The sequence below is a fragment of the Sapajus apella genome, unplaced genomic scaffold (genome assembly GCF_009761245.1).
Source record: "Sapajus apella isolate SASKATOON/1434 unplaced genomic scaffold, GSC_monkey_1.0 scaffold14, whole genome shotgun sequence".
Lineage (NCBI taxonomy): Eukaryota > Metazoa > Chordata > Mammalia > Primates > Cebidae > Sapajus > Sapajus apella.
The window spans coordinates 32,523,134-32,551,081 of NW_022436954.1; the positions used below are offsets into that span (position 1 = coordinate 32,523,134).

The following is a 27,948-nucleotide window of genomic DNA, read 5'->3' on the forward strand; positions in this document are numbered from 1 at the left end:
ATTGTGCTTACAGGAGCATGGCTGAGCTTATTTGATAATGCCCCTTTAAATTCAGTTAATTAAATGGAAAAAATGTAAGTAAAAAAACATTTGTCACTATAGTAAAAAAGTTTATTTGACTGGATTTTTTCTTCTTTTTGGACTGATTGTTTTGGCATTGTAAATCTGCCTTTCAAATTCACCCACAAACATGTTTCTGTGGAAACAGAGCCACAAATAGAAGCAGTGGTTATTGATTTTCCTTTGGGGCTACCACCTGGTTTCTGCAAAACCCCAAAGAGCATGTACCAATTTCCATGTGCATTTTCTGTCCTCTTTTCTCTCCCTATCATTTCCATACCGACATGGGTTTTAAAATAATCAAAGTTATCGATTATTTATCAAAAAGTCAGTAAACTGGCAGTGTGTTAGTCATGTCGGGCTGCTATGACAAAATATTATAAACTGAATAACTTATAAATAACAGATCTTTATTTCTCACAGTTCTGGAAGCTGGAAATTTGAGATCAGGGTGCCAGCCAGGTTAGGTTCTAGTGAGAACCCATTTCTTCATTCATAGACAACCACCATATTTGTGCTGCATCCTCATATGGCAATAGGAGGAAGGGATGTCTCTAGGTCTTTTTAATAAGGAAATTAATCCTATTTACGGGGCCTCTGCCCTTATGATGGAATTACTTTCTAAAAGCCCCATCTCCAAATGCCTTCACATTGGGGGGTTAGGTGTTGATAAATTAATTTTAGGGAGACAAAAGTATCACATCTATAGCAAGCTGATACAATGAAGGCAGGGAGTATAGACTTTGCCTGTTATTTGAGCTGTTTTAATTTGGTCCCAGCTATAGCCAGTTTCTTCTGACTCTGGTTTTTAGGAAGCCCACTCAGGCTCAGGCTAACTCATCGTCTTGGTCAGCCCCCAATGCCACGTCAAAGTTTTCTTCCTCACGCTCCCCAGTGTTCTCTAGCCTCTCCACAACGCTAACTTCCTTGTCCTTTCATCTGGGTCTTCTGCCTTGATATGGTTTGACTGTGCTCCCACCCAAATCTCATCTTGAATTTCCATATTTTGTGGAGGGGGACCCAAAGGGAGGTAACTGAATCATGGGGACAGGTTTTCCCATGCTGTTCTCATGATAGGGAATAAATCTCTCTCTGAAGGTTTTTAAAATGGGGAGTTTCTCTGCACAAGCCCTATTCTCTTGTAGCCATCATGTGAGATGTGCCTTTCACCTTCCACCATGATTGTGAGGCCTCCCCAGCCACATGCAACTGTGAGCTCTCCATTAAACCTCTTTCCTTTGTAAATTGCCCAGTCTCAGGCACATCTTTATCAGCAGCGTAAAAATGGACTAAAACAGTAAAATTTGTACCAGGAGTGGGGAATTGCTGAAAGGACACATGAAAATGTTGAGGTGACTTTGGAACTGGGTAAAAGGCAGAGGTTGGAACAGTTTGGGGGGCTCAGAAGAAGACAGGAAAATGTGGGACAGTTTGGAACTCCCTAGAGACTTATTGGATGGCTTTGACCAAAATGCTGATAATGATATGGACAATGAAATCCAGGCTGAGGTGGTCTAAGATGGAGATGAGGAATTTGTTGGGAACTGGAGCAAAGGTGACTCTTGTTATGTTTTAGCAAAGAGACTGGTGGCATTGTGCCTCTGCCCTATAGATTTGTGGATCTTTGAACTTGAAGACATGATTTAGGGTATCTGGCAGAAGAAATTTCTAAGCAGCAAAGCATTCAAGAGGTGACTTGAGTGCTGTTAACAGTATTCAGTTTTAAAGGGGAAATAAAGCATAAAAGTTCAAAAAATTTGTAGCCTGACAATGTGATAGAAAAGAAAATTCCATTTTCTGAGGAGAAATTCAAGGGGGCTGCAGAAATTTACTTAAGAAACAAGGAGCAGAATGTTAACCCCCAAGACAAGGGGAAAAATGTCTTCAGGGCATGTCAGAGACCTTTGTGGCAGCCCCTACCAATACAGACCCTTCTCTGTGTGTCTTTGCTGTGTTTCTCTTATAAGGATACATTTCACTGGATTTAGAGGCCACCCAGATGATACAGAATGTGGAGCTCCTCATCTTGAGATCTTTGATTACATCTGCAAAGGCCATTTTACCAAATAAAGTAATAATCACAGATTCAGAGGATTAGGACATGGATACATCACTTGGGGGAGGGTGGCATCATTATTTAGCCCACTGCACATAGAGCTATAAATAAACACTATGAAGAAGAGTAGCTGTTAATAACATGATGATAGTAAGTACTTGTTGGTAGAAAAATCAGAGCATATCTCCACTGGTTCTCTGTATGTTTTTGTTTCTTTTTTTCCTTCTCTAAATTTATTTTATTTTAATTTTTTAACTTTTACTTTGGGTTCAGGGGTACATGTTAAGGTTTGTAACATAGATAAACTCATGTCATAGGATTTTGTTGTACAGATTGTTTTATCACCCAGGAATTAAGCCCAATACCAAATAGTTGTCTTTTCTGCCCTTCTTCCTCTTTCTACCCTCCATGTTCAGGTAGACCCCAGTGTCGGTTGTTTCCTTCTTTGTGTTTATAAGTTCTCATCATTTAGCTCCCACTTATAAGTGAGAACATGTGGTGTTTGATTTTCTATTCCTGTGTTAGTTTACTGAGGATAATGGCCTCCAGGTCCATACATGTTCCTGCAAATGATCTCATTCTTTCTTATGGCTGCATAGGATTCCATGATGTTTATGTACCACATTTTCTTGATCTAATCTGTCATTGATGGGCATTTAGGTTGATTCCATGTCTTTGCTATTGTGTATAATGCTAAAATGAACATTCACATGCATGTGTCTTTAAGGTAGAACCATTTCTATTTCTCTGGGTATATACCCAGTAATGGGATTGCTGAATCAAATAGTAGTTCTGCTATTACCTTAATGGAATCCGTCATGCTACTTTCCCACATCAGTGACTTCCACTTGCTACTGTTGTCATATGAGAGACCCTTTTGAAATCTTTATATCACTCATTCCTTAAGGCTCAGCTAAAGTTTAACCTCCTCTATGAAGTCTGCTATATCAATACTGGTGATAATGAAAGCAGCTAGAATTTATCAACAGCTTACTTGTCATAGTATGAGAAGCATTAATCTCTCTATTGATACCCCCACTGTTCTTCCTTCCTTTGACTTCCATAACATTTGTATCTGTACCACCATAAATTCTATTTAATTATATATTCTCAGATATACTAATTATAGGTTATGCATGCAGCCTATGTATAAATTTTTAATAATATATATTATTCATATAGTATTTTACTACAACCATTACTACTATGGTTAATTCTCATTAGCATACTTAACATGGGCCAGGAGCTGAGCTAACTACAGTTGACCTTCAAACAATACAGCACTTAAGGGTGCTGACCCCCACACAGTCAAAAATGTGTGTATAACTTTTCACTCCCCCCAAACTTAACTACTAATAGCCCACTGTTGACCAGAAGCCTTACCAATAATATAGACAGTCAACATATGTTTGGTATGAGATATGTATTAAATATTGTATACCTACTAGAAAGTAAGCTAGATAAAAATATTATGAAGAAAATCATAAAAAAGAGAAAATATATTTACCCTTCATTAAGTGGAACTGGATCATCACAAAGGTCTTAATCCTCATTCTCTTCACATTGAGTAGGCTGAGGAGGAGAAGAAAGAAGAGGGGTTTGCCTTGCTGTCTTAGGGGTGGCAGAGGCAGAAGAGGTGGAGGAAGTGGAAGGGGAGGCAGGAGAAGGAGACACACTCCTCCTAACTTTTATTGAAAAACATCCTCATCTAAGTGGACCCACACAGTTCATACCATGTTGTTCAAGGATCAACATTGTCCTTAAATTGTATCTTTTAATCCTCAAAGCAATTCTGCAATGTGTATGCTTCCAGGATTCTTACTCTTTAGATGAAGAAGTGGAAGTTTATGGTTGTTATTTGCCCATGGCCTATAAGTGACAGAATCAGAGTTGAGCTAAGGCCATCTAATTTTAGAGACCACACAGATGTATACAGTGTCTTAAATACTTGCTGCCATATCACATAAGGGCTAGCCTTGCCTTCTGAAGCATTTGGGTAGATTTGAAGCTTCTTAAGGCTACACCTCTGCTGTTCACAATTGCCTGGTTTTCTGAGTGTTTGGAATTAATGAAAGTTTTTATCTTCTCTTATATTTTAATGTTTCGGGTGATTCAAATGATTACTTGGTCAAAGGTTATTAGTCTGATTTCCCTTAGAAAGCAGGTAATACCTCTTTGCAATGCAGAAGAAAAAGGCTGAAAGACAGCTTAAAAGGACAAAAACTCCTTCCTCAACTTACTTTTGCCCACCTCCCATCTTCTGTAAATTTTCCTTCATCACAGGTAGAGAGTCAAGGAAATTGGCATAAATTATTTTTCTCCTTAATATTGTAAAGGTCATAAATTAGATGGCATCAGTGGGAGACTGAGAACTGAAAAACGTGTAGACTTAACCTGTGATGAAGCACTCTAAAGTCCAAGTAGAGAAAGATAATTAACATGATTGTTAGGGAATTTATAGGCCTGCTTTATTTCTTTTTTTTTTCCCATTTATTTATTTTATTGCATTTGAGGTTTTGGGGTACATGTGAAGAACATGCAAAATTGATGCATAGGAACACACGTGGCAGTGTGATTTGCTGCCTTCCTTCCCATCACCTACATCTGGCATTTCTCCCCCTGCTATCTCTCCCCAGCTTCCCACCCCCCACCGTCCCTCCCCTATTTCCCCCCAACTGACCCCAGTGTGTAGTGCTCCCCTCCCTGTGTCCATGTGTTCTCATTGTTCAACACCTGCCTATGAGTGAGAACATGCGGTGTTTGATCTTCTGCTCTTCTGTCAGGAAGACAGTGTGGCGATTCCTCAAGGACCTAGAAATAGAAATACCATTTGACCCAGCAATCCCATTACTGGGTATATATCCAAAGGATTACAAATCGTTCTACTATAAGGACACATGCACACGATTGTTCAGTGCAGCACTGTTTACAATAGCAAAGACCTGGAACCAACCCAAATGCCCATCGACGATAGACTGGATAGGGAAAATGTGGCACATATACACCATGGAATATTATGCGGCCTGCTTTATTTCTATTCTTCAATAGCAAAACCTTTGCTCTCCCAGAACTATGTCCACAGAAACCATGATCTGTTGAGATTTTCTTTCCATTCACTTCAATCATCCAAAGAAAAAGAAGATGACAAGATTTAAAATACATATTTTTTTAAACCATCCTTAGGCAGTTGTCCTGGTAGTTTGCATCAGCAAGGGTAGAAAAAATCAGAATTATGGATTTTAACACAACACAGAGAAACACCATTTAGTTTTCTTTGAATTTTATTTTGGTTTAATTTGTTAATATTCAATTAATTGTTTTATCTTCCATTTACTTTACAATGAAAATATTTCTTTTGAAGAAACAGATTAAAATTTCCCCTCTATCTTCATGAAGTAATGAAAATGTTTAGTTATGTTAAGAGTTATCAAAAATTTCTATTAAAATTACCAAACTAACCTGGTAAATAAAAAAAGGAGTCATTGAATTTAAAAATGTTTACTTTGTTGAATAGACTTTAGGAATAGAACAATTATCTCCTTTCTTGAGGCATTCATTTAGTTACAACTGGTGTTGTTAATAGTACCGTTTATGACAGATCACCAGCTTATCAGAATTTTTCATCTTTACTGTTTTTGACCTTCACGACAGCTTTATGGTAAAGCTAGTATTTTAATGCCCAATGAACTGATAAGAAAAATAAGAATCAGAGATGGTATATTTTTCCAAATTCATATAGCTAGTGAAGAATAGAGTCAGGATTTGATCCTAGGCAGTTAGAATACAGAAAGTGTACTGTGAAGTGTGCTGACATCTCCAACAATTACTACTACTTTGTTCTTTATGAACAAACATGTTATATAATTGACAATGTAACAATGTAAAATTTTGAGTGCTTTGCTCCTGTAAAGCAGCAATGGTGAAGAAATCCTCCTACTCAATAAGGATCACCCTGAGCTGATGTATTTCAAGCTAAGACCACCTCCATCCTTCCTCATGACCCCCACTAACTCCTGGATGGCTCCCTTGCTTACCTGTCACTAAAAAAACCCAGACCGCCTTCATTTTCTTTGAGATGTTCCTCATTAATTAGTATATTCTCTCTATTGCAGTAGTCTAAATAAAACCATCTCTAGGCTGGGCGCAGTGGCTCACACCTGTAATCCCAGCATTTTGGGAGGTTGAGGCAGGCGGATCATGAGGTCAGGAGTTTGAGACCAGCTTGGCTAACACGGTGAAACACCATCTCTAATAAAAAATACAAAAATTAGCCGGGCATGGTGGCACATGCCTTTAATCCCAGATACTCAGGAGGCTGAGGCAGGAGAACCACTGGAACCTGGGAGGGGGGAGTTGCAGTAAGCTGAGATCCTGCCAATACACTCCAGCCTGAGTGACAGCGGGAGACTCCATGTCAAAAATAAACAAACAAACAAACAAAATAATTTCTTTGGTACACTTGTCTTTCTCAGTTTAGTGCCATAACCAGGATATGATCAGCTCTTGTCTTGGGAGTACCTGTTTACTATACCTAGGTAAGGCTTCTTGGAGCCCTTTGTAGTGTGCTCCTGGCTAGTGATCTGGAACTCAAGACCCAGTGGTAATTCCAACTTCTGGTCCTGTGATATGGGCTCTTGTCTACAGTATGGTAAGGATTTGATTTGGTTTCTTTTTTGAATATTCACTTAATTTCTGGTGTCCACTTCTGGTTTTCCGGTCTGAGCATTTGCTGATCTCTGTAAAGAAATGAATGATTTATAGAGATCTTGTCTCTGTTGGGTGAAAGATGTTAGAAACTCTAGTGTGTTAGTCTTTTGTGTTTGTCTATGTGTCTATTTTGAAGTCAAATCAATTGAGACCTTGTCCCCACTGAGATGAGAATAGCTCTTTGACATGGACCAGTGAGTTTTGTATTTGTATTTATGCTTGACCCATGACTCAATTTTAGAGTTGAGGCTATAAACAGTTTCTCTCTCTGTACGATTATGTCTATATTTCGAAAGGCTTTTACCTCTTATTGTATGAGAGTATATTTTCCTGCTTCTAGGTGGTTTTACCAAATTTGGTTGTAAAAGTTCTATTCTGATTGGCTTAGAGGTAAATTATTGCTTATAAATGGAATATTCCTAAAATTACCAGAAATTCTGACTTTCAGTGTGCTAATTTTTAAAACGTTCTTATAAAAACCAACTCAGAAATGTTATAAGATTTTGAGTTCACATGATTTAGATAAATCTTTACCAATGAGACATCAATATTTTTAGTTTAATAAAAACAGCCATGTTTTGTTTAATTTATCAATGTTAACTATACTACTCATGTAGATTTTTATTTTGCTTGGTTATGTTTTTTCTAAACTTTTACAGGTTAACTGGTAACTATGCTAATATTTCTTCTACTTAGTGTTTAAGCCATAAAAGATATAAATTTGTATTTACCAAATTGAATAATTATTTTGAAAACTTTATTTCATTGGCAATTATATTTTTTAGTATGCCAGCTTGAAGACAATTTCCAGAATCTTTAGGTAGCTTAAAACCTTTGGCTGATAATAAATAAATAAATTGAGTTACTTATGGGCTATTTGTTAGATTCCTCGATTATTTCTAAATAACATAAAATGCCAAGACAAGTACTTATCATAGTTTTAAGTTTAAGTTTGTATACTTTTTGTTTTTACTTTTAGATGCTATATATTTTTGGGTTTGTTAATGAACATGTTCATTTTCACCACTTTGAAGAGTTGTATTGTAAGGATATATATGGCTCTAAAAAGGCATAAAAGACTTTTGGTAAAGGAATTTTATTTGTCATAGCCAGAGCTGGCTAAAGTTTGATTTATTAATAACATTTTAAAAAAGAATGTTATATCAAATGTTGCAAAACTAGCATTTAGTTTTCTCCATTAAAGTAGCATTTTTTTAAATTACTAGTCTGCTCTTAATAAGAAAAAATAATTGATTATTCTTTAGCTTCTGTGTAATCTACCTCAGTAACAAAGATTCTGTTTAGGTTGGTTTATGTTGACTTTTTTATATCCTTGATTATTTAAGAAAATCATGGATTTTCACATAGACTATTCTAGTTGGAGAGCCTCAAGATGCTTAACCAATGGTATTGCATGACCAAAAGATTTCCTCCAGCAACCTCTTATAATCTGCTGCACTGGTTACACTCAGATTCCACAACTGGCTCTTTAGTGCCACATGTTACATTAATGTTTTCTCTTTTCCACTTTAGGTATCACTCTTTTAAGACGCCTCACCTCAGACATCTGAAACAACTGACCAGTTCAACTAGTTTTACAGTAACAATGCCAACAAGAACCATTGAGACTATTTATGTAACCCTGCCTCACCCCACCTGAGATGCTTATCATTGCTTCTGAGTTGCTGCATGTTGAGTAATGAGTGACATTCGTTTATCTTGAGCAGTAGGAAAAGACTGACAATGTTGTTGGACATTATCTGAGCTCTGTGTTCCCAGAAAAGAAACATAAGAAGAAAAATCAGCAAGGACATTCCTGCTTAGGCATATTTCAAGTTAATACTCACTTCCATCCTTCCTCCTATCCTCTGTCCTATAACACTCATAGGATTCCAGGATGAGTCCCTTATTTAACTGTTTCTATAAAAACCCAGACTCCTTCCTTTTCTTTGAGACTTTCCTCATTAATAGATGCTCTTTAGGTTGTAGTAGCCTAAATAATTTCCTCAATTGTCCTTTGCATTTTGTCTTTCACGTAACTTATTTCATGCAACTCTCACAACAACCTTAGAAAGCAGGCATTATCCTTATCATTTTGCAGATGAGAACATTAGAGTTAGAAAACTTCAGAAAACTTAATCAGCGTCATATAGATAGTCATTGATGGATATGCTTTGATTTTGAAGTCTGTGCTCTTAACCTGTAATTTACATATCAAAATAAATGATACATATCATTATTTTTTCATACATCACATTCAACTTGGGAATGAGATATTCTTCCTTTGAGTTGAAGACAAGAGTATACTATACTATTCTTTTAGCTTAAAACCAGAGCCAGAGTCCATCATTTGATGAGCACTATCTTGAGCAGAAAATTAATTATGTTATTAAATATATTAGTAGTACTGGGACTCTGTTGAGCTAAATTTGAAGCACATGGCTAGGCCACTAAGTATGTACACATTAGTGGTGACAGAAGACCCTATAAACTGGAGCTCCCCTGAAAGATTGCACCAAATACTGTGCTTGAGTCATGGATAGAAAAACCCTCCCAGATGATCACATATCAAGCTAATTTTGTGCATATTGATCTTAAATCTTTGTCATTTAATATTATTTTAATTGTCTTATAAAGGTTAATATGTCACCCTGCTAAGAATCCTTAATCCACCTTACATTTTTCAGTAAGTATCTTACGGCAAATTCTGAAACTTCCTCACATACATATTTCTGCCACAAGGCAGGCTATAGAAAAATTTTTAGCTCTAGTTCGTTCCATTTGAATAATTTTTTTCTTTCTGAATAAACCTGAACAAATAGAACAAGTAATCAAGATATTACTTTGAAGAGTGGCCCTTAACATTTTTGTCAATGCAAGATTCTAAAATAATTGCTGGAAATCTTTGCCTCTCAGAAATGACTCTCTTGGTGCTTTTAACTTACATAGAAGAATATGCATACATGAAATTATTCTAAGATAAAAGCAATGGTTCAATATTATCTTAAAATTAACTTTAATTAGGATCCAGTCAATTTTATCACACTCTTATTCAAATTATCTGCCTTTAAGTGGAGGAAGATTTAGTACATCTAATAAAGTATCAGGAAAAATATCATAATATCTTAAAGAAACCTGCTGTTGTTTAGAAAACTGCAGGAACAATTCCCATCTGCAAATGGTTATTTATTACTTAGTTATTTTTAGATTTTATTTTGGGTGCATCATTCACAGTAGCCTCTGGGTGCATTTGCAGAGTTTAATAATTAACTTTCCTAGTATAGCTTACACACAATATAGAAGACAACATAAACACAGGCTGCATTCTCATACATCAGCAAGTCATGCACAAACAAACTGGTGAGTGAGGATACCTTTCATAGGGAGTTTATCAGCCTATTCGATGATTCAACAATTCTTTAAAAGCCAATAAATTTAAGTATTTGACAGTAATCAACGAGCTACTTCTTTGTGCAGGGATTATGGTTGGTTTCTGGGCCATGCCTTGTGCCCATAAGTTTTTAATGAGGCTATAAAATGTTTATGTTCTGAAAATGAAATTATTAGCTCTGAATTACAGAAGAAAACCCACATAATTTCATTGCAACCTTGTATACTGGTTTGCTGCAACCCAACTGTAAAATAGTTTACATAAACTCTTATGTGGAATGTGTAAATTTTAAGCACACTAGATATGACTCTGTGAGGGTCTGTTATAAGTACGAGTGCCAATGATCTCCCAAGATTTTGAAGCAGCTGGGCTTGTTGCTGTCAGAATTAATGTACTGGACTTGTGTTGGCTCTGTTCAGAAAATCTCATCCCACCCACAGACCCAGATAAGTGACTCCTCCACTCCTCTTTGGGACACAGGTGACTTGACCACTTAAGGTGGTAAACTGTGATTTGAGTGGCCTAGCTCAAATAGCGAAATCAATTAGATTCCTCCTTTTGGAAATTTGAAAGTATGTGAAATACTGTTGACCTGAAAGATTAAGTAACTCTGGGACAAAGTCAGCCATTAGGGGCCCACAGGCATGGAGATATGGAAAAGCAGAGACTCAGAACTGAGAGGAAGGTAGAGACAGGGATGTGGGGTCGGGGGTGGGGATAGGGAGTGGGAGAAGCCTGGCTAATCATCTGGGTTTGTTGTCGTTGTCATCATTGTTGTTGTTTTTGAGATGGAATCTCGCTCTGTCGCCCAAGCTGGAGTGCAGTGATGTGATCTCTGCTCACTGCAACCTTCACCTCCTGGGTTCAAGTGATTCTCCTGCCTCAGCCTCCAGAGTAGCTGGGACTACAGGCACCAGCCACCATACCTGGCTAATTGTTTGTATTTTTAGTCGAAACGAGGTTTCACTGTGTTAGCTAGGATAGCCTTGATCTCCTGACCTCGTGATCCGCCCATCTTGGGCTCCCAAAATGCTGGGATTACAGGTGTGAGCCACTGCTCCTGACCTAATCATTTGTTTTTGTCTTTGAATCTTGGTTCTTCGGCTCTTTCCTGGACTCTTGTAAAATCTGACTCTTCGCCACTGTTGTATGTAAACTAGCTTGAATTGCTTTCTGTTCCTTGCTACCAAAAGAACCTTTAATAAAACAGAAGCTATAACAGAACGTAGCCCATCTTGCCTTTCAGAGAACAGGCAGCACTAGAACAGTGAAAGGAATCCTTAATAACATTTACAAATCAAGACACCTGGGGCTAGTAATCATCACTGCCTCTTAAGTTAATGTGAGTGGTATTCAGTTGCAGAGCTGTGAACTCTCCCCTCTTCCTCAGGACTATCTCTCTAACCTCCTAGGGGTGCGCTCCTCAAGCAATTCAAGAGCAATTCAATGGATAGGAGTGGCTGAGCCTAGAATTAGGTGCTAAGTGAAGAAGGGAAGGTGAGAGAGATGTGTTTCTGAAATCCCAACTTGGGGTGTATTAATTAGGTTAGTGGTATGATAGAATTAAATTGTGCATTAGATGTTTTGTATTCACTGGGCTCCTTTTGGAAAAGGCTTTACTCTTTAACTACTAACTTTTGAACCACTCTGGCTAACAGTTTTTCTTTTTTCTGCCCCAGATCTTCACAGACCAAGCTTTCTTGTCGTATCATCTTCAGCTCAACTGTTACCTCAGTGAGGCTTTCTTAGGTACCCAAATAGAGTTGAAACTCCCTTCCCTGACACTCCATTATTCTATGTTATTTTGTGTGTAACAGTTATTGTTGTCTGCAATTTGTTTGTTCAAGAGTAAGGACCTTGTCTTCACTTATCACGACTGCTTAGTGCTTAGACTACTGCCTGAGACAAAGTAGATTCTCAGTAAAATTTTGTTGAATGAATGAACAATGAAGACTGGTAATATTCTAAGTGTTCAAGCTAGAATAATCTATAGCCATTTTACAAAAAAAACTGCCAAAAATTCCAAGATGGTTGAGGAGTAAGTTTTAGATTATAAAGGCCTAATAAAATTTTAGTATCATGTTATCAACCCGATGGTGGGTTGATTACAAACCTTTCTACCAATTGCTTTAAAGAGAACCTGTAAAAACCATTTATAGCCAACACATTGTTGAGTTTCAAGTACCATTGCAAAGTTTGCTAGTAACAATAGGCTACATATCTGTTACCTAGTTTTGATGAGGTCTTAGCTCAGACTGCAAAGACAAAATACAGGGTGATTATCCTTTATCTAAATTCTTGAGATCAGAAGTGTTTCAGACTTTGGAAGTTTTGTTTTTTGGAATGTTTGTATTACATTTACTGGTTGAACGCTCCTAATCTGAAAATCCAAAATCCGAAATGTTTCAATGAGTACTTCCTTTGAGTGCCATGTCAGTGTTCAAAAAGTTTGAATTATGAAGCATTTTGGATTTTGGATATTTGGATTTGGCTTACTAAATCAGTATCATAGTCTGAATGGCTTAAACAACAGAAATCTGTGTTCTTATAGTTCTAGGGGCTGAGAAGTACAAGATCAAGGTTCTGATACAGTAGGTTTCATTTCGAGGCCTCTTTAGGTTTTGAGGTGGCTGCTGTCTTGCTGTGTGCTCACATGAGCTTACTATGTGCTTCTGGAAATGGTATCTCTTCTTATAAGGATACTAATCCCATCATGAGGTCTTCACCCTCAGGAACTCATCCAATCCTGATTACCTCCCAAAGACCCCATCTCCAAATACCATAACATTGGGAATTAGGGCTCCAACATATGGATTTTAGTGGGGACATAAGCATTCAGTCCATGACAGATGGTTATTGTTTTAAAATGATGATGTCCTATATTTATGTTATACTTTTATGGTTGTAGAATTCTTTCCCATACACTTTTTCGTATGATCCATATTCATGATCTTGTGAAATAGGACTGATGCTATAGTACTCATTTTTACAGATAAGAAAATTGAGACAACTACGGAGGTGAGTTGTCTTAGCTGGAGAGTTAAACGTATAACCCCAGGATCTGGTCTTTGCTCCAGCCCCTCAAGCAATTCAAGAGCAATTGATTTGGTCTCATGTTTACATAGCTCTTTTCAAGGGTTGCTATGAATAATTAACATTTCACTATAAATTTACAAATTTAATGTTATAAATTTCTTTTCAAGTTTAAACCTATATATGAATGAAGAAAAGGTCTCTGCTAAAAGCCATCCAAAGGAAATGGGCAGTGTTTGTACCCTGATATGACCTTTGGAGATGACAGCCTAAGATCTTTATGTTTACTCAGAACAAGAGCTGATATGTGAGACTAACTGAGAAATACATTGGAGGAGTTTCAAGTGTACATACAGCCTGATGTGTGACGTACTGTTCCCTAGAGTCAATGATGGGAAACTGAAAGTTAGCATCCTTCTGAAACCCATATTCCCAGCTTGGTTTGTTTTAAATTTTTGTTTTCAAATATATCAGTTGGCTAATCCCCAAAATTGTGTTTCTGTCTTTAGCCAGGAGTGAAAAAAAAGTGAGCAAGTAACAGAATTAATTTTGGGTAGATTTCCCAGCTGATCTGTACCCTGTGGGAATTTCTTCTACATGAGAATATCCTTCCTACAAGTATGGTTCTTGTTTTGAAAAGCCTGTGCTGGACAAGCTTTTTCTTAACACTTAACCAAATCTAAAGGAATGCTGGTCTGATGAAGTAGTCAGGATGCTGGCAGCCTGGAGAAATGCATGTAAACATTCTTATGCTGGAGAACAGAGGCTCTCTGTCAGCTTTGGTGATGGCTGTCCTGGGTGGGGGGCGGGTGAAAGGTGTTGATCAAAATCAAAATGGGAGTGGAAGGGGTGGAGTCAACTCTCAAGAGAAGTCACTGCCTGTCTTAATGTCATTGATTGTGTTTAAAGAGGCTGCCAATGATTTCTAAACACATTGTTTTGCAGGGCATATACCATGATCTCTAGCTTTTATAAAAAAGATGACATTTAGACATCTGGGGAAAACTCTTTGACATGAACTATTAGGCATTACTGCAAAAGGCATGGTGATGGTAATATCTGTAGAGCTGAAACACCATCCCATATCCAAACCTTGTCTTGATTCACCTCTACCCCAAGTTTGCTCCTGATTGATGCTAGAGGATGAGGCTGTGGATGATTTCTGTTTGTGCCAGGGTTGGTACTTCACTTTCAATGAATCTCCACAACCACCCCATTTCCTAAGCACATATAAGGAAAACAAAGAGTTAAATGATGATTCTATCTGACAGAGTGGATCTCAACACCAGTAATGCACCACAGTATCAGTGTTAATAGTGGGCTGTGTTGCAAAAACCAAGTTACTTCAATTAAAGAGGGGCATTTCAAAATAGCTTGCATTTAGAAAACAGAATCTGAGATTATTTAAGGTTGTGCCAATTCAATTTCCCCCACTTGGCCTCTGAGATGCATTCATAAATGAAGGAGAATGTGATATCATTGCAGCCAGGAGGCCCGAAAATGCCTGCAAGTCAGTCTATTTAGTGAATGCTGCAGTTGCTCATCTGGGTTTGCTCAAGGGAGTGTGTAGTGCATATGAACTACATCTGTCCCGTGTGTAAAGGTGGAGAAAGGTTGAGATACCTATCATGCAGTTTTCTCATGGATCCTACTTTGAGCATGGCATATCAGAGTCCTTCCTCACTGCTTCCCTTTCCCATTTCATAGCAGATCCTCTGCTTTTCTTTATTTTCACACATGCTATTGTTGTTCATTGAGCTTTTCCATGGAACTCCTTCTGCCTTGAGGACCTTCCTTTACAACTTCAATTAGGCGCCACTTCTTTCTGCACCTTGTGTGATTTCTATCAGCACCTTACCACCCAAGTGTGTTGACTTGTCTGTCTCCTGCCCTCTAGACCACAAGTGTCCACACAGGACAGGCAGCAGCTGTCTTAATCACCATTGTGTCTGGCAGCGTGCTGTGATCAGAGTCAGTGAATGAGTACTCAGTCTTTCTTTCCTGGGTTGATGTTTTGCACTGCTATGGTCTGAATGAGCCTTCTTTAAATTCTTCTGTTGAAATCCTAACCCCCCAAAGTGATGATATTAGGATACAGGACTTATGGGGAAGTGATTAATCCATGAGGGCTGAGCCCTTATGAATGGGAGTAGTGCCCTTAGAAGAAAGGCCTCAGAGAGCTGCCTTTTCTACACTGTGAGGACCCAGCAAGAAGGTACCATCTATGAACCAGAAAATGGACTCTTACCAGACATTGAATTTGCTGATATCTCAATTTTGTACTTCCCAGCCTCCAACTCTGTGAGAAATCAACTTCTGTTGTTTATAAGTTACCAGTTTATGGTATGTTGTTATAGCAGTGGAAATGGAATAAGACACTCATTATTGTAGGAAACAAATATGCTTTTCTGATGCCTTTTTGACCAGTGCTGATGTGCATAAGATAGAATAGGAAGTGGTGGCGAACGGCCATTGAAAACCCATCTACAAGAAAAAACTAGCTGAGTGACTCACATTTTATAAGGAATGATGGGTTGCTCAAAATATCCCCACTCATAAATTTGGGAATGGGAGCATGGAACCAAATCACCAGGGCCTTCTCATTCCCCACCCTACCCATCACTTCAGAACTTTAAAAATGAGATAGTTGAGAGGGTGGGGTGAGCAGGTGAAAAAGCTCTAGTTCTCTCACAACACATTCACTGAACTTTCTTGGCAAAGGGAAGCCTCTTCCATTATTCATTCACATTCTACTCTGGGTCAAGTACAACACTAGCTGCTCAGGATATAGTGCCTGCTCTCAGTGAAGTATCACAGGCATGTTTGGGGAGATAGAGGGGTAAACAGAACATTGCAATTCACTGTGGACCACAGTCCTCAAAGAGAACAAAAACATGTATAATGGACATAGCTTGTATCCTACAGGGCTTCCTATGGTGCTTTGTACAGAGACGATCTGCTGCCCTCTGCCCCTTTCTCTATAAACAAAGGCTTCAAGGTGTGATCTGGAACATTTGTACCACCACTAAGAGAATTCAAAGCCAGGATTACATTCTTTGTGGTAATAGGTGTATTTGACGGTGGAGAGCTTAAAGAATTTTGACTAGTCGATGACTAAGAAAAGCAAGAAAATAATTTTTTCCTCTTTAAAGAAAAGAGAGGCTGGGCACAGTGGCTCATGCCAGTAATCATGCTGGGCACTTTGGGAGGCCGAGGTAGGAGGAGAATGTGAGGCCAGTTTGAGACCAGCCTGGTCAGTATAGTAAGACCCCGTCTCCACAAAAAGTAAAAATAAATAAATAAATAAATAAAAATAACTGGGCGTGGTGTTACATACTGTTAGCCCTATCTATTCCAGAGGCTGAGGCAGGTGGATCACTTGAGCCCAAGAGTTAGTTTGAGGCTGCTGTGAGCTGTGATCATGCTATTGCACTCCAGCCGGAGTGACAGAGTGAGAGCCCATTTCAAAAGAAAATAAAAAGTAAACAGGGTTTGGGGACTAAGAAAAGGTACATTTTTGTTGGCCTCAAGCAAATAATCTTTTTGCTACTGTTTATGAGTTTCTAGGAATTCTTAGGATAATTTCAAGAAGAGAAATAGAATGTTTCTTGTTTGCTTTATGAATTAATTATTTAAGTGGGCAAAGAGGTAGGAGTGTGTGAGCGTGTGTGGTGGGAGAAGGTTGGGAAGGGGCATGTCCCAGTCGGTCCTAACCTATCTCCAGCTCCAGTTGCTTCTGTTCCATCCCAGTATCATGTGTCTGTGTATTCTCCATGGCAGCCACTCCAACACTTAATATTTTTGAGACATTGCTCCCCTTTCCTTGGGAATTCTTGCTTACTTCCTTCACATTAGATGCTGCTCCACTCTTTGCACCCAAGGAGCAACATTCTTATACCTCCACCATAACACAAATCCCCTTGCTTCAAAATCTGTGTATGCATCTGTGACAACCACTAGTTTGTATGAACAAATGGGCATAGACCACATGGTATTATCATCATTAGCACTGGGTCAGTCCACACTGCAGAGTCAGATATATAAGGCTTAGTTCTGCTGCATAATTAGCTATATAACCTTTGGGCAAGTTAGCTAATCATTGTAAGCCTTCATTTCCTTGTCTATAAAATAGTGGTAATAATAGTACCACATTAAAAAAAAAAGCATATGCAAATAAAATTACATAACATACATTCAAAGAACTGAGCACAGAGCCAGGTACTAGGTGGACACTCAGTTCATCTTACTTGCCTTCACCAAGTCCTCCCAAGAGTAGAGTTGTTCCTCAGCACCATTCCTGTTGTATATTAGTAATTCAGATTACCTGACACCTAAGAAGTGCAAATATTTATGAAGTCCTCAGGCACTGAAACTTAAAAATTATCTGGGATAGGAACAACAGCAAAAAGGAAGCATAATTCATAAAGTTTTAACATGATTCAATTAAAATGTCCAAGCTTCAATATAACTTTCATCTTTAGCACCTCATTACATCTCATTTTCCATCTCCCTGAAAGCATTCCATAGCTGCACCGGATTGATCTCATAAATTGCTTTTGAGAAACAGGTCCCAAGATCCTGTGCCCTCATCCTTGCTTTTTACCATCCCAAGAAACATCCTTTGAATGAGCCAACAATAAATATTACCAGTTATTTGCTTCCGGTATGTATGAAAGGGTACAGTGCGATATCATATTGTAGAGGTACAGAGAGGGTTTGGGGCCAGTGAACATGATCATTCTCACTTTTAGAGAAACCCTCTCTCCCTGCTTTTGGAACGAACTGCAGCAGGGAATGAATTGAGGCAAAGAATGCCTCTAGAGCCAGCGTGAAGATACCTTTCTCTCAGCTCCTCCACCAGGGTTGAGGCCAGGGGTTAACTTATGCATGCCAAAATTTCAAGCTGCATTAGCTGAAAGAAGTTAGAAAAACCAGGATCCACTCCAGGTTTCATTCCTTCTCTTCTTTTTCCTTCACACTGATTACAAGTCGATTTGTGGGTGTGTTGGTTATTTAAAAAGATAAAAGAAAAATCAAACAGCAACAAAAAGCAGCCCTCCAGGTGTCCTTTTCCAAGCCGGCAGCGGTTAGGTGAGTGAGTGCAGGGCATATCTATAATTCAGCTCGGGAATATTTCCCTTAATAATTAATTGAGCATCACAAAAGGAGGAGGCCCAATAGGGCCGTGAACAAAGCTGCCTCCCCGAGGACAACAGTGACTGTCCCGGCGCCAACCGACGAGCCCAAGGTCGGATTTGCTCCAGCAGTCCGGGCACGCGCCGCCACTGCCTGCCTGGTCCATCGGGCGTGCTGGGAGAGGTTCTAGAGAGACCCTGTCGCCACCTGGGCTTCTGGTTTTGTGTGTGTGTGTGTGCGCGCGCGCACGCGTGTGTGTGTGTGTGTTCACTCGCGCGCGCCCGAGTGTGGAAGTGGGGTAATGGGGTGGGAATGGACTACAGAACCTTTTTTTTTTTTTTTCTTTTTTTAATGGTGATGGGTAGTGGGAAAGCTCACTAAGATAGAGACCCCGGGGCTGCTGGGCCCTGTGGAGCACGCTTAAACCCCGTTCTCCACAAAAAGGAAAAGAAGAAAAAGACAAATTAATAATACGCATAAGACAGAGACTCCCCAGAGCCAAACCTCTCACCCAGTTGTTTCTGACAAGCCTCAGACAGGCGCAAGAAACAAGGAGAAACCCTTCCTCAAATTGAAACTTCAGCCAGTCAACATGAAAGGCCCAAGAAGCTATTAACCAGAAGTTCCCGCTTTAGGGGACCAGGGACTTGCCCGAGGCCCCGACTTGCAGCTAGCTTTAACTTTCAACTCATAGTGACCTTTTCCTTATTTTAATGCAAAAATTCACGCTCAGAGGTGAAGATTTAAAATGCGAATGATACATAGGTTCTATGAAGAAATGAGCCAGAAAAACTCCACCTCTACATGCTCTGTCCATAGTTCCCCTATTTCCCCTTATGGGAGAGGCCCGTGAAAGAAACCCACACCCTGACTTCGAGGAGCAGCCCACTTTTTTTTTTCTTGGTGTTAGCTCCCTTGTGCGCGCAAGCTTTAATTAAAAGAAAGAAAACCAAAGAAACTTGCTTTTTGCTGAGATCTCCCTTGATTTCTATCCTGAGGGATCCAAAGAGCCCTCGGTCAGTACCAGAGCCGTATTTCTTTTTGCAGCAACAGGTTGTCTGCGGGCTTTTCCCCGCCTTCCAAAGCCCCCAGCCCCAGGCCAGCCCTGGAATTCACTCATCTCTCCAACCCTCTTCCCCTAGGACCGCCGCTTCCCTTACACAGCCCCTAGCCTGGGCCTGATTCCAATTTCTGTAACATTCCCCTACCCGGGGTAGAATACAGGTTGAAAGTCGGTTTCCTCCGCGCCCCGGAGGCCCAACCCCGACGCTGAAGCCGCCCAACTCCTGTGTGCAGGGAAGGCGGAGACTGAGGGATCTGGGCGCGCTGGCAGGCACAGGAGGGCTCCCCGCCCGCAGCCTCGCCTGCGGTGCCCCGGGCTCCCACCCCGACAAACCCGCTTTGGGAGGGGGTGGGGTGTGGAGAAGAGGACGGGGCTCGAGGGGAGATCTGGAGAAAGCAAGTTAGGGAGTGGAGAAGATGTCCCAAAGGACCTCATTTTCGGGACTGCACCTCCCGGGGAGCTCCCCGCTCCCACGCCCTCTGGGGACTCCCGCGCTGCCGTCGAAACCCCCATTCCGGCCCCAACAGGGACACTTCTCCAGGATTTGCTCCTCTCCTCTGGGGACCACAGCCAAACACTCCTGGAATCGATCCCGGATCCTGGGAGTCTGGGGGCCCGGCCAGAGTGCGGGGAGTCGCGGCGTCGTGACTGCGCCCGCCCCGCCGCTCCTGGAGGCGCCCCTGGCGACCGTCGCGAACGCCACACCCTCGGCTCGGCCCTGGCCCCGCCCCCGCCCGGCGCGCGTTCGCGGCCAGGGGAGGCGTGTGCTGCTCCCGCAGCCAGCGAGAACGAGAGAGGGATGGATGTTGGAGGAGGAATTCGGGCTTAACAAGTGATCGCTGCTGTCTAGGATTTTGCCTCTTTTCGGGGGAACCTTGACTTCCTTTCCCAGGCAATCCCTCTTGCACTGAACTCCAGAGGAACCAGGAGTCTTGGGGTCTTCTCTGGGGCAGCCCCGACCCCCGCCCCCAGGCTCCAGCCGCGAGGACTCTGTGCCCCTCGCCCGGCCAGGCAACAGAACTTGTTCCGTGGATATTTGGAGCCTCCACCTGCCAAACCCGAGTGATTCCTTTTAACACTCCAAGATCGTTCTTCCCCTCCTCCAGCTGTTGCAGCTTGAGGGGGAAAAACAAGCCAGCCGGTGGATTTTCTTTATTTTTATTTTTCGCCCCGCCGGGGAACGGTAAGTATGATACCTTTCAAAAAAATCTTTCCTCCACCCTCTTCATTTGGCTGTTAAGAAACAGTGGACATCTGAGGGATAAATAATATCGGGAATGTGACAGAAGGGCATGAATGGAAGGCGGTTAAAAATAAACCAGGAGGTGGGAGAAGGGAGGTGCGGATGCTGCGCGGCGCTCCGGGGGGCCAACAGTTGTTATTTTCCCAACCCCGGGGATGCGGTGAGTGCGCCCTGGCTAACGTGCTGGAGCGGGAACTGAGGTCTGGAGGCGAGGGCGCGATTAAAGATGTCGTTTCCCAACGAGAGGGGGCTAAGATTTAGCATCGTTTCGCCTCCTCCCAGCCTCACCGGTTCCCTTCCTTTGGGAACAGCTGGTGAACGGGTCTGAATTGCTGCCTCTCCCAATGTTTGGATTCGCGTGCATTTTCCGAGCATTTGAGCAACATACATAGGGGCTGCATAAATGGCGTGCGTTGAAGTGTATATTTCTCACGGTGTTGGCTTTTCTGATTCCCTCTCTCTCTCTCTCTCTCTCTGTCTCAGTTTCTCTCTCTGTCTCAGTCTCTCAGATAAGATTCAGGTACCACCCTGACACAGTTGCAGGAATTGGCACTGAGAGACGGACAGCCTTGTTGTTGGGGGGGGGGGGCGCGGTGAGAGGAGGAGGGGCGGGATGTTTGGCTGTTGTTTGGGGGCGCCGGGATTGGGGAATAGGTGGTCTGCAAAATCCTGTTAGTTTAATGGTGTTAAAGAAGAGACAAATTCCTCTGCAAAGATCTCGCTCATAAAGGCTCCTGGGAATTGACTTGAATAGATTCTCTTAACAGGAGTACCTTGAGAAAGAAGAGAGATTTTAAAACCAGTCTGGTTTGCTGGAGGAATGATTTTTCTTTTCTCTTCTTTCTCTCCCTCTTTCTTTCTAAATCAGGGATAGTGAAGTAACTAGTAGACAATAAAAAGAAAGGCAATTTGCTATTTGTAGGGTGGAGGAGGGAGTTAGATAAACAAAAACTAAAAATCCCAAATAAATAAATAAATGTGAAATTATTTGGTGTAGAGCAGAAAGAGGGCAGTTCTAGATCTCCCGAAGAGATGATGGTGAATTAGAAGACTCTCTAATTCATGACCTTCTGGGAGTCAGTTGGGTGGGAGGGCAGGTGTGTGTAGTACTCAGGTATACAGGAACTTGGGTTACACTGGGGCTTCATTAAAATTATCATTTTTGGGGAGCTGGGGAAGAAACTGAGGAAACTCTCAGGCTATTAGATCTGTGCAAGTCTTGAAAGGATGTTGGCCTGACACTCCACAGTGAATATCACCCCAGGATAGTATTGTAAGTAGGGATTTGGAGACTCCTTGAGGGTAAACATTTCAGCGTATGAGATGTTAGCAGTCAGGCAAAGGAAGGGAACTAGCATGTGAGATGCCGTCAGTGGTGTATTTTCTGGGGTTTGTGTCACAATCAAATGCCCTTCTTGCCCTAGGAAATTGAGTATGATTGGGAAGGGGTGTATGATTGGGAAGACTTCTGTTTGCCACTTCCATGCTTGTCACTTCATAAAATTCAGTGTGTTTAGGCTGCTAGGCTGACAGGATCAGCAAGAAGCAGCAGGTGGTCAAGAGCTGAATCCTGTTAATGGCTTCAGAAAGCCATTTCTCTTATGCTTTCCAAGTGCTTCCAGTAATAGAAGCTGGTAGATGCCCTGAATTCTGGCTATCATCATTCTCTCCAGTTCTCTGGGTTACTCCCTGCATTCTTGGAAGTCTTATTGAACAGAGTACATGGAAAAATCAAGAGGAGATAGGGGATTTGGATGGGGGCTTTTACAGGACTTGGCTGAGGAGATGAATTACCTGGATCTTGGGAGAACAAACTAAGGAAGAAGAAGGGCCAGGTGACAGAGGGAGCAGGTCAGAGCTGCAAGGGACATGAGATTAGGAAGTGGAAGATTGTATATAAAAGTGGGCAAAGAGAGAGAGAAAGAGAGAGGAGGGGGATGTTGGGGATGTGGATTTATTGAAGTGAAGGTGGGGGCATATGATAGGCTAAGAATGAAGTCCACACAAGCTAAAATTTAAAAACTAAGAAGATAGTCCCTTGAGCAGAGTGTAGGAGAAACCACTGAGGTGAACATGGGGCAACCACAAGGAGAGAAGATGGTTATTAGAGATGTGGAAACTGGCATTAGTTCCTAGTCTGCGGGTGGTAGGGAGTGTTCAGGATTCAGGGGGACAGAAAAACAATGGGGACATGCTGCAGGGAGTCAGGCAGTGCCAACTTAACATGGGCCATTGATGAGTCTCAGGATGTCCTGTATGTCCTCAAATTCCATCTTCCCTTACTTTAGTGGCCTAAGGACACAAACATTTGGGACTGTGTAGATAGATAATAAAAACATAGGTTACTGTCATGTTATTCATCACTGCCAGTGTTTATTGCCATTCATTAGGTAAAAGGCATTGTGATATTTTATCAACATCCATTATCTCATTTAATCCTTACAAACATGGGCTGGGGGAAGTTGTGTTATTATTTGTACTTTACAGATGAGGTGATTAAAGCTCATTCAAGTGGTGCCGTCTGGACAAAAGAATGTGGTTTGGTTTTTGTTTTCCTTTTTTTTTTTTTTTTTCTTCCGACTTGCCCAATCCTGAGTCAAGATAGGGAGGAGTGGAAGGGCACTTAATTCAGAAACATTTTACGAGTGGAAATTTAAAAAACTGCCTTGAGATAGATGAATGATGGAAGCAGTTGTAAAGTCACAGCATTATTTTTGTGGAATGAAGAGAGTGACAGTGAGAATTAAGACCTGGCATTCGTGAAGGGGAAGATAGAAGCAAGAGCCATGTGGGCCATGAGGGGAGAGAGGAAAAATAACTGAGTTGCCATAAAAATAAACTAAGCTGAAATAATAACCGAAGAAGAAGGAAAGAAGGATGTTTAGTGAGTAAGAATAGCCTGCCCCATACTCTTTAAAATGTATGGGTGCTTGGTGTGTTATATGACTGCTTGAAGAAAAGAGAAGTGTATGTGAAGACAAATGCTCGGTTTGCTCTTTATGATTTGTTTCCTTTTTATTTTTTTTTTTCCTATGCTTGTTTCCAATCCTTTTTCAGGTGAAGTGCTTCTTCTGCATGATTTTGGCCGAAGGATGCTCTGCATTTCCTTGATGTCTATGGAGACTTCAGAGCTGGTTTTGCTTCTGCTGACACCTCATCTAGCACCTTCTCTACCTCCCAGGGTCTTTGCCTCTATCTATGGTGTGGCATTGCACCTGGGTCCAGGAAGCCTTTGATGAACTTAAAAGGAGAGCCTGGAGAATCATCCTGATAGACTTTGAGCAGAAATGGCTGGACATGCTTCAAACCACATCTTAACATGGGTCGAGCCATCTCTAGAAGGCAAGTGCTAACAGTAAAGGCTTATTTGCATTTTATTTAAATTTAATGGACTGAGCATTGGCCAATTTCCATGGCAGAAAAATATATTTCATTTTCTAGGCATAACTTCTGACTGTCAGACACTTGCTGCTTTTGAATCTTGCAGAGTCATTACTAAGCACGTCCCAGACACATTTCCAAATTCGAACATCTACCCCCAAAACATAGGTGTCTGAGAGACTCCAGCGTTTTCGGACTTCTTAGGATTGAGAGTGCTAGGCTGTTTATCTCGACCAGCCAAGCTCTGGAGAGCAATGTTGAATCCCTGGGAAGAGAGAGCATGGGGCGTGCTGATTTAAAAACAGAAAATGCAAAGTTGGACTGAAAATATCCTTAGTCTTCCAAGCAATCTGCTTAAGGGTTCCAAACTTACCTTAATTTGGTGAGAAAAGAAGCTGCCCTATTTTTCTTTCTACTTCGTCTACAACTGGAACCAGCCATTTCCGAAAACCACCGCCATGGAGGTTGCAATGGTGAGTGCGGAGAGCTCAGGGTGCAACAGTCACATGCCTTACGGTTATGCTGCCCAGGCCCGGGCCCGGGAGCGGGAAAGGCTTGCTCACTCTAGGGCAGCTGCAGCAGCTGCTGTCGCAGCGGCCACAGCTGCTGTCGAAGGTAGTGGGGGTTCTGGTGGGGGGTCCCACCACCACCACCAGTCACGTGGGGCCTGCACCTCCCATGACCCTCAGAGCAGCCGGGGTAGTCGGAGGAGGAGGCGACAGCGGCCTGAGAAGAAGAAAGCCCACCACCGGCAGAGCAGCTTCCCTCATTGCTCTGACCTGATGCCCAGTGGCTCTGAGGAGAAGATCCTGAGAGAGCTGAGTGAGGAGGAGGAAGATGAGGAGGAGGAGGAGGAGGAGGAGGAGGAGGGAAGGTTTTACTATAGTGAAGATGACCATGGTGATGAGTGTTCCTACACGGACCTGCTGCCCCAGGACGAGGGCGGTGGTGGCTACAGTTCAGTCCGCTACAGTGACTGTTGTGAACGTGTGGTGATTAATGTGTCAGGCCTACGCTTTGAGACCCAGATGAAAACTCTGGCCCAGTTTCCAGAGACTTTGTTGGGAGACCCTGAAAAGAGGACTCAGTACTTTGACCCTTTGCGCAATGAATACTTTTTTGACAGGAACCGGCCCAGCTTTGATGCCATCTTATATTATTACCAATCAGGAGGCCGCCTGAAGAGGCCAGTCAACGTCCCCTTTGATATCTTCACTGAGGAGGTGAAGTTCTATCAGCTGGGGGAGGAGGCCCTGTTGAAGTTTCGGGAGGATGAGGGCTTTGTGAGAGAAGAGGAGGACAGGGCCCTCCCTGAGAATGAATTTAAAAAGCAGATTTGGCTCCTCTTCGAATATCCAGAGAGCTCCAGTCCCGCCAGGGGCATAGCCATTGTGTCCGTCCTGGTCATCTTAATCTCCATTGTCATCTTTTGCCTGGAAACCTTGCCTGAGTTTAGGGACGACAGGGATCTCGTCATGGCACTGAGTGCTGGTGGGCATGGTGGGTTGTTGAATGACACCTCAGCACCCCACCTGGAGAACTCAGGGCACACGATATTCAATGACCCCTTCTTCATCGTGGAGACGGTCTGTATTGTGTGGTTTTCCTTTGAGTTTGTGGTTCGCTGCTTTGCTTGTCCCAGCCAAGCACTCTTCTTCAAAAACATCATGAACATCATTGACATTGTCTCCATTTTGCCTTACTTCATCACACTGGGCACTGACCTGGCCCAGCAACAGGGGGGTGGCAATGGTCAGCAGCAGCAGGCCATGTCCTTTGCCATCCTCAGAATCATTCGTCTGGTCCGAGTATTCCGGATCTTCAAACTCTCCAGGCACTCCAAAGGCCTGCAGATCCTGGGCCACACCCTCAGAGCCAGCATGCGGGAACTGGGCCTTCTGATCTTCTTCCTCTTCATTGGGGTCATCCTCTTTTCCAGCGCTGTGTATTTTGCAGAGGCGGATGAACCTACTACCCATTTCCAAAGCATCCCAGATGCATTTTGGTGGGCTGTGGTGACCATGACAACTGTGGGCTATGGGGACATGAAGCCCATCACTGTGGGGGGCAAGATTGTGGGGTCCCTGTGTGCCATTGCGGGTGTCTTAACCATTGCTTTGCCAGTGCCAGTGATTGTCTCTAACTTTAACTATTTCTACCACAGAGAGACTGAAAATGAGGAACAGACACAGCTGACGCAGAATGCAGTCAGTTGCCCATACCTCCCCTCTAATTTGCTCAAGAAATTTCGGAGCTCTACTTCTTCTTCCCTGGGGGACAAGTCAGAGTATCTAGAGATGGAAGAAGGAGTTAAGGAATCTCTGTGTGCAAAGGAGGAGAAGTGTCAGGGAAAGGGGGATGACAGTGAGACAGATAAAAACAACTGTTCTAATGCAAAGGCTGTGGAGACTGATGTGTGAATTGCTTTCTCCACCTGCCACTGCCCCCCCCAGCATCTCCAAATATATTTATGCATAGAGAGTGCAGTTATGAAAATGAAATATGCAAATGATCCAATGCATACAGTAGTACACCATTTAATGGTTATACATGGCATAATTGTACCTAAACTTGTATTACATATCAAATAAATGGTATATCCTGGAGAAGAGGGAGGCTTAAATAGGAGCAAATCTATCTTTATATTTTTATTAGAATGCAAGAGTTTTGCACATTAACTAGAAAAGATGTTAGTAAAGATGGAGAGAGAGAGAGAGAGAGAGAGAGAGAGTGTGTGTGTGTGTGTGTGTGAAGTAAATTGTCAATGTTAGTAATTGTGTAGTGATGGGAAAAGTTGGCATTTTGAAGTATTTACTATGTAAGAACTAATGAATTTGAACAGTCATTTATCAGTGCTTTAATAGCATCTCATATGTCTTTGGATTCTGTAGTTGTTTTTTAAAAATTGTAAGAATTGCTGTGTAGAGAAAAAAGAAAGTAAATTATTTAATAGAATATAGGTCACAATTTTATCTTGGATTTAATTAAAGTTTATTTTTAACTGGAAATTAACTTTTAAAAAGGCTGCAAGGGCCTTTAGAAATTGATTATATTTTGTTATTAATTTTGGGAAGATTTGACAGCAAATGTCTAACATTATAGAATAAATGACATTGGAGAATATGTAACAAGTTTTGTTTGCAGGTAACAGGACTGGAATTTTTTTTTTTTTTCTTTGCACTACTTTATATGCTGGAGATTGAGAGAGACTTCATACTGTGAATGTTTACTAATGTAACAGTTCAATGACAATCATTGGAAGAGTGATTTCTTTAGTCTTATTTTATTGTTTTCATTGTGTGAGACTAATGACCATGCAGATAACATCACATGATTCTCTCCTCTTTTAAAATCTAAATAACTGATCTACAAAGGAACCATGAAGTAAAATTAAGCAACTGAATCTTTTGAAATTGGTCTGTTACAATGATATGTGAAATCATATATTTTATATATTCTTCTGCCTTTTAACTCCAGAATAATTTAACCAAAGTTAATGCATGCACTGAAAGAATTCTTGAAGAAATAAGATGCCTAGCAGGTACAGTGATTATGGCCTAAAATTTTTCTATTAAATGTGCAATATAAATGCTAGATTTATTAAGTTTATTTTTTGTGCAGTTATGTAAGAACAGAATTTGAGGATTAACCTCAGATTTTAACATTCTATTTACTAAAATGAATATAAGGAAGAATTGTGTCAAACATTTGGTTTCCACATCACCATCATTATCATCTTTATTAAAGGAAATTATGACACATATAACTGCATTTAACTCACCACAAAGTGTTCTAGAATGTGATATAGCAACTAGCGATCAGACTTGCACTATTAAATCATGATGAGGTATAGTTTAGAAAACTCGGAATGCATACGA

General features: G+C 41.3%; 1 protein-coding gene across 1 annotated transcript; it reads left to right on the top strand.

Moving 5' to 3' along the window:
* The first annotated feature begins 20,185 nt into the window (after positions 1-20,185).
* KCNA4 (potassium voltage-gated channel subfamily A member 4) lies at positions 20,186-27,664 on the top strand. Its single transcript, XM_032283679.1, has 2 exons — positions 20,186-20,629; positions 23,747-27,664. Exon 2 carries the CDS (start codon positions 24,529-24,531, stop codon positions 26,488-26,490), a length of 1,962 nt encoding a protein of 653 aa, XP_032139570.1. The 5' UTR covers positions 20,186-20,629; positions 23,747-24,528; the 3' UTR covers positions 26,491-27,664.
* Positions 27,665-27,948: the final 284 nt, after the last annotated feature.

Excerpts from the sequence above, each read along its gene's own strand:
- KCNA4 (XM_032283679.1), top strand. The coding sequence starts at position 24,529 with ATGGAGGTTGCAATGGTGAGTGCGGAGAGCTCAGGGTGCAACAGTCAC.